Below are 7,793 nucleotides of genomic sequence, written 5' to 3'. Positions count from 1 at the left end.
TATTTAGAGCAGAGTGTTCCAAGGTGTCCCACTCTCTGGCTGTGGGTCTTTGTATTTGTTCCTATCTGCTGCAGGAGGAAGCTTCTCTAACGACTGAGCAGAGCACTGACCCTTCCTGACTGGACTCTGTATTACTGTGTGTGTGAACACATACTTAGAAGGGGATTTATTAAACTGGCTACAAGAGGTGGTCTGAGTGCTCCAACAATGGCTGTTCTGCGGTGGAGAGGCCAAAAATCTGGTAGTTGTTCAATCCTTAAGTCTGGTTATCTCAGCAGTCCAAATCTGGTGCTAAAGTCCTGGGGTACTCTTCAAGAGCTGCTGCTGGTCTTAAGTCTGTGTTGGAATACTTCTGACTACAATAAAAGGATACATGAACTTGCCAGAAAGAATGAGGCTAAATGGGTAAAAAGCAAAGATTCCTTCTTCCACATCCTTTTATAGGGACTGCCACCAGAAGATGGACTCAAATTTAGGGTGTGCCTTCCTGCTTTAAATAATGTGATTAAGAAAAGCTATCACTTGCTGGGTAGTGGTGGTGCTTGCCTTTAAATCCATCACTAAGGAGCAGAGGTAGATAGATCCCTGAGTTCTACTACTACTGCTACTGCTACTACTACTGTTACTGCTACTGCTACTGCTACTGCTACTGCTACTGCTACTGCTACTGCTGCTGCTACTGCTACTGCTACTGCTACTGCTACTGCTACTGCTACTGCTACTGCTACTACTACTACTGAGCTGACTATTACTACCACTGCACTATTGCTGGCTACACTAAAACGTGTGTTAGAGGCTGAGAATGACAGAAATTAGAACCAGGGTCATTGTGGTCTTGGAAGCGTCCTGATAGCATAAAAGCAGGTAGGAAGGCCGAATCCAAATAGAACTTGGGGGCCTGTCTCCAGAACTGTCTCATCAGGGGTCAGGCCCGGGTCAGGGCAGGGGTCAGGCCCAGGTCAGGACCAACTTCCCCACAGGCCCTAGCATCTGGGATGGGCACAAGGGCGGCAAGGATGCCCTGTGGGCCCGGCCCCCTATTCTGGCCCCTGCTGTTACTGCTGCCCATAAAGCCTAGCATCCCCAACGCTTCAAAGGTTTCTGGGATAGCACCGGGAAGACCACTGCCACAGCAAGGCTGGGAACCGTCGGCCAGCAGGAACCAGTATCCTGTGAACAGACCAGGTCTGTTTGAAAGGCAGTGGGCGGGCAATGAACGGGTGGAGGCCATAAAGTCCAGGTAAGGCACCGGAAGTGGTTCACTTTTTGCCTTCCCCTCAGAACCAGGCGGTCCCAAAGAAAATATCAATCAAGGGACTTTAGGTTCCCACTTAGGGACTGACTTTACATCCTAGAGCCTGGTGTGGTGCCCATGGGACCAAAACGGCGTCCAGGGCTGTCACGGTGGTGCTGGTAGAGAACATGGGATTCCTAAGAGTAAGGACAAAGAGAACAAAGCTCCCCGAAGCCTAGACTGCCAATTCCTGGGAACAGTTGAATACAGCCTGCCAAGATCTGGGAAATTAAGCCATGACATTGAGCATCTAACACCAGTAACCCATAAGATTTCCAGTTCTTTGATCTGAAAATAAGTGCAGAGCTCTGTTGTTGAGGGAATGAAGTCCCAGGGCCTCCCGCTATCCATCTGCCCTTGCCAGGACTGCTTAAAGATGGGCTCTTGTGATCACCCTTTTATTTACCCTCTCTCATCTTCCCGGACTCCTGGGCTCTTGCTTCCACAGGACCATTAGCTGAACTTTTCATGTCAGTGAAAGCAGAGACCAGAGTCGCCTGAAGTCACTTACACACGTCACTTGTCTTTTGCCATGCTAAGTGGACGAACAACCTCCTTGTGGTATTATTCTGCCCCTCAGGGATTGTGTCTCTAACAGACTGCATGGGATTGTCTCCACAGTGTGTGGGAAGCCGAAGATGGTTGGGAAAGTATTCGGTGGCCAGGACACATTGGCTGGCCAGTGGCCATGGCAGGCCAGCCTGCTGTACCGGGGAGTGCATCTCTGTGGAGCTGTCCTCATTGACACCCACTGGCTGGCTTCTACAGCCCACTGTTTTCGAAAGTGAGTTTGCTTTATCAGGAGCCCCCAGAGAGGGATTGAGTGTTAAGAAAGATGTAGGCTGTGAGGAGGAGGGTTAGAGATAATATGCCATTCTCCTCTGGGCTTTTCTCTGGGGTAGTTTACTTCTACCAAAGACACATTGATCCTTCCTTGACCCACAAACCACTCCACCTGTATTATTACCCATATGCAATCAGAATTTCCTTCATCTGCCCAGGTCTTCATTATCTTTCATTCTCAGTTCCTGTAGAAATCCTTATATTCCCTTTCTGTGGCCACTAACACAGACGTTTTCCAAGAGGATTGGCCATGCTTTGATCTCTACTGGTAGACCTCAGCTTATTTCCAGTCCCTTACTCTCCTGTGAGCCAGGTTCTAGGCAAAGACCACATATGAGTAGCAGCCAGGTGATTTCTTACCAATTTTGTAAAATTCAGTCCTGAGAAAAACTGTGGTCATTCTTATGCTATTATCAAGCTGTATGGAAGGGAAATGCAGGCCCCTAGACCTGAACAAATGATATGGGCAGTCAAGAGTCTCTGGAACCTGACTGAGGGTCTAGCTTCTAATAAGATATGGAGGGACCCAGAGAGAATGGGTACTGTACAATCTAAGTCAGGGCACTGAAATTTTGCGTATTGATTTTGAGATTCTAGTTTAATCCTGTTGGCACCTATTCTGTGCTGATTTCACCTGAGACCCTTTAGGTAACAAAATGTAATAGATCCCAGGTCAAGATTTCTTTTTCTTTAGAAGGAACATGCTTCAATTAGTATGATGCAGGTAAGTCATGCCACAGTGTGTGAAGAAGGCAACCCCAAAGAACATAGGTCTATAAAGATGCTGCAGAAAGGGAGGAGAGCAAAGGAGTTGCAAAGGCTACCAAAAGGAGGGACTGAGAATGTGGAGTAAGTGAAGGGTCTCCTGGTGTGGGAGCTGTGGAAACAAAGCTGCAAACATAGGCTGTTTACACAGTCCTAGTCACCAACAAGGGGAGCTTCCCTTGTATGCTCTCGTGTGCATTTACCAAATCCAAATGAATGCTTATTACCAAGTGGAGAAGCAGTCCATTGCAAAGGGGTCAGGAAAAGATGCTAGATTTCTGTCTCCATGACCAAATAACTTAGAAAATGAACAAAAGGAAGGAGGATTCTTTTGGTTTATGGTTTCAGTCCAAAGTTAGCCTGTTTCTTTTGAAGCTATGGTAACACAGTTCATTATATCAAGAACAGATGGTGGATAGGGCCTGCTGACCTCATGGTAGCTAGGAAATAAAGATAATGAAAAGAAATAGGCTTGCAAGGACACTCTAATGACATAGCTTCTTTCATTAAGTCTCACTTCCTAAATGTTCCACCCTTTCTGGGTAGTACCGCAGGCTGATGAGTATGCCTTTAGTTATTGACCTAGGAGACATTTAAAATTTAAATTATAAAACTAAGATTCGTCGTAGTTTTTCTTAAGTTAAAAAAGAAAGGTGTAATTTGATGGCCCTATCAAGGACCCTTCCAGTGCTGGAATTCTTTGTTCCTTCAATTCTAAGATGTAATGGGAGAATATTTTGTCATGAGGTTTGAGGGGAATATCCATCAGCCTGCAGAAAGAAGGCCCCTATCTTTGTTACTTTCCTATTGCCATGATGAAATACTATAACCAAGGAAGCATAAAATAAAATATTTACAGTATCAGAGGGCTAGAGTCTATGACAATTAAAACAGGGAGCATGGCAGCTGAAGCAGTAGCTGATAGCTTACATCCTCATCCACAGACACAAAGAAGGGAGAGGGAGAGAGAGAGAGAAGGAGAGAGAGAGAGAGAGAGAGAGAGAGAGAGAGAGAGAGAGAGAGAGAGAGAGAGGTAAGTGGGAATGGCTTAGGCTTTTGAAACCTCAAAGCTTACCACCACTTCTGAGACACACTTCCTCCATCAAGGCCACACCTCCTAATCCTTCCCAAACAGTTCCACCAAATAAGGAACATTCAAATATATGAGCCTATGGGGGCCATCCTCATTGTAACTACCATATCACTTGACTGTCAGAAATGCGGAGACCGAGCTGAATGGAATCAGGGCAGAATGACCAGTGATACATGAGGATGCAGGAAGACAGGGGTATCCACCCACTCAAGGATTATGGTAATGATGAAATTCTTTATCTTCCAGCAAATCCCAGGCCCCAGAGGACTATGAGGTTCTGTTGGGGAATAATCAGCTGTACCAGGAAACGAAGCACACTCAGAAGATTTCTGTGAACCATATCGTCAGTCATCCAGACTTTGAGAAGTTTCATTCTTTTGGAAGTGACATTGCAATGCTGCAGCTGCGTCTGCCCATAAACTTCACATCCTATGTTGTACCTGCCTGTCTCCCATCCAAAGACACACAGCTCTCCAACCACACATCCTGTTGGATAACTGGTTGGGGAATGCTTTCTGAAGACAGTAAGGGAAAGGGAAGTTGGAGAGGGAGTGAGGGTAGGGAGAGGAAGAAGACAAAAGGTAGATGAGGAGGAAGGAAAGAGTGACTCAGCTGGCAAGAGATCCAGGCTGGTTTTTGAAGTCACTGAATATTGCCTTCTGTACCTCACCTCTATGGCCTGACATGAAAAGACCATTATAAGGTCCTTCTAGCTCTGAAAGTGTGAGAGTCCACAGCCACAAACCCCCCTGAAGCTCAGGTTCTAAAGGTTGGGAAACTGTTGACATTTGCCATCTAGAATCTGGGCCCCTTGAATAGTAATGATCTTTTTATTCCAAGATTTTACTCAGTCATGGATCTGAGGAAACTTGATTAAATTCAAAGGTCATGTGTGGCAGCCAACCCAATCCATGTTAGTCAGGTTTCCAGCACTAACAAAATACCCGAGGTAATCTGTTTTAAAAGAAAGGTTTATTTTAGCTCATAGTTTCGGAGCTTCAAATGTATGATCATTTGGCCATGTTGGTTTGCCAGTGGTGATGCAGCACATTGTGTCGAGGAAATGTATGTTAGAACAATGATGCATACCATATGGTGGTCAGGAAACAAAAAGAGGAAGAGGAGAGGCCAATTCACTCATACCTTGTTAACAGATAAGCATGCCCAATGCCTAACTTGCTTCCACTATGGTCTACCTGTTGCCAATAGAATACTTTATGACCAATAATGTCACAGGCTGAGGGCAAAGCCTAAAATACATTGGTCTCAACACTCTATCCAAAGTATAATACATGACATTACCATGTATCTTGGTAAGTACTTGGGTAAAGTGGAAAGTCACATGTGGTGTGGGAACACTGAAAATGCATGCTTGAGAACTATTGTAGCTCCAGAGTGTTTCATCTCACTTAACCTTAGCTGGTTCTCATCCAGCTTTACAGTCTTGCCAGGTGAATTACATAATGGGGAATTTTGTTTTGTTTTGTTTTGTTTGCTTGTTTGTTTCTGGTATTGGGGATTTGTCCCAGTATTTTATACATTCTTTAAAAAGGCTCTACCAGTGAAACACTAAAAACACCTGTTTTTATTATTTTATAATGAAAGTGGAGACTATGTAGAGTCACACCGAGAAGTAGTTATTAAAGGACAATGATGAGAAATTTACTTATGGAATAATGTAAATGAAAAAATAATGTAGATTTTTAAATCTTTATAGGTTCATAGTTTGGCATATTTCTCCTCAAACAGACTTTGGGTGTTCAGGGGGGAAAATACATGTCTTCCTAAGGAGCTTTGCTTAGTTTTAGCATCCTTGTCCTTGTCCAAGAAATTCATCTATCTATCTATCTATCTATCTATCTATCTATCTATCTATCTATCTCTATCTCTCTCTCTCTCTCCACTTTCACACACACACACACACACACACACACACACACACACACACACACACACACATGCACACACACACATCCTGAAGGCAGAGCCCACATTTGTTTTACAATACCAGTCTAGTACCTGGTGGGTACTTCACTGTGCTGCTGCTCTTTACCCTGGCATATGTAATTCTAATTTATTTTTTACTGTAGTCTCTAAAATGGTCTCCTACTTCTATTCTTGTGTGCTTCTATATGAGTTTCCATGTTAGCTATCATCATCATATTAAAACATAGCCGTACCATTTCTCTTTTCAGGACCCTCCCCTACCTTCTCATTTGAGCTCTTAATCAAAACTAAAAGTCTGTCATGGTGTAAGGCCTTATGTGAGGAGAGCACCCAGATCCATCTCTGCTTCCCCCGTTACTCCCCTCATACACCCAAACCCAGCTTCCTTGCTACTCCTTGAATATGTTGAAGTCATTTACATGCAGGACCCTTGCTATACTTTTCTATATCATTTTCTCTCCCCTCTAGTCTTGGCACAATCTATTACTTTTTTTCATAGTCTCCTATTTAAAATTTACTTAATTTTGTGAGCTAAATAATCTGTATGATCACCTTTCCCTGTATTATTTCTTTAACGCTAATGGGCAAATTTATTTTCTCTGATTTTCCCTACTAAAAATGTTCCTTTGTATCATTTTACCTATCATAAAGATAAGTGATAAGTAGACTGGTGATATAGTCAGTGAATGGGTGAGTGAGATGGAGTCTAGTGAGTGGGGGAGAGGAAGGAAGGAAGGAAGGAAGGAAGGAAGGAAGGAAGGAAGGAAGGAAGGAAGGAAGGGAGGGAGGAAGGAAGATGGGTGCCTGGGTGTTGTGGATAGAAATGTTAGTAGGTACGAAGAGGAAGGATGAATGGAGATACTAATGAAAGAATGGATGGATGGAAGGATACATGTGGTAAATGGCTAGACTGATGAAGGGAATGAAAAATGAGTAGGTGTGTGGGTTAATGGGTGGATGAAGACATAGAATAAAGGTTAGAGATGGATCATAGAGAATGGATAGTACTGTTCATGAAAGTGAAACTGTCAGTGAAAGGTTGATGAAAAATATTGGACACATTGTGTGTTAGTGGATTTTGCCTTTTTCTACATTAGTAATGTGATCTGTTGCCATGAGAGAGGTGAAGGTGGTAAGTGGGAGTTTCTGAGAAAAAGGAGAGAAGTTCATGGGGACTAGATAGAAGATGGACACATTCTAATGCTCAGCTGTCCTCTGGTGAACAGAGTCAGAGTAGCCTGGACTTTCCCAACTAAACCACAGTGTCCATCACTGACCTCCTCCTTATTTTCACAGCAAAACTGTTACCACCATTCTCACTCCAGGAGGGTGAGGTGGGCATCATTGACAATGAGTTCTGTAATGCCTTGTACGGGCAAACACCAGGCCAAAGCAGGAACTCTGTATATGAGGAAATGCTGTGTGCAGGGGGGCTCTCCACAGGAAAGTCCATCTGTAAGGTGAGTAAGGCAGTAGTGTGTTCTCCCCATGTCTGTTTTATCTCAGTTCCTCCAAGGGTGGCTCTATTGACCTCTAGCCTCTGTGGAGACCCTTCCTGTTTCATTATCTCTATTTGTTTTTCTTGGGTTCATGCCTCAATAGTCTCCTTGAGGGTACTTGTCCCTTTAGAAGATCCTAACATCAATATTCTATACCTTTTATTGAGGCATATATATATATATATATATATATATATGTAATTTGTAAGTAAATGGTTTGGTAAAGTTTCTAGTACTGACTAAGCATGTTCCTGGTACCCATCTCCCTTTCTTTCTACTAAGTATTTTGTAAGTATTTTGTCTGTGCATAGTTGTATGTTGTTATCTGCTATGAAATCGTAAGTTTCTCATT

At 43.5% G+C, this 7,793-nt stretch overlaps 1 protein-coding gene across 1 annotated transcript in view; it reads left to right on the top strand.

Moving 5' to 3' along the window:
• Positions 1-963: 963 nt before the first annotated feature.
• LOC110308450 (putative serine protease 47) overlaps positions 964-7,793 on the top strand; it is an 8,172-nt gene continuing 1,342 nt past the window's right edge. Inside the window, exons 1-4 of the mRNA XM_021180918.1 lie at positions 964-1,185; positions 1,916-2,078; positions 4,242-4,519; positions 7,239-7,402. Of these exons, the coding sequence (XP_021036577.1) occupies positions 996-1,185; positions 1,916-2,078; positions 4,242-4,519; positions 7,239-7,402 (795 nt within the window). The 5' untranslated portion in view covers positions 964-995. The remainder of the gene's footprint in view (positions 1,186-1,915; positions 2,079-4,241; positions 4,520-7,238; positions 7,403-7,793) is intronic.

This window comes from Mus caroli, chromosome 13 (assembly GCF_900094665.2).
Source record: "Mus caroli chromosome 13, CAROLI_EIJ_v1.1, whole genome shotgun sequence".
Taxonomy (NCBI): domain Eukaryota; kingdom Metazoa; phylum Chordata; class Mammalia; order Rodentia; family Muridae; genus Mus; species Mus caroli.
This window is presented reverse-complemented; position numbering and strand designations above follow the sequence as displayed.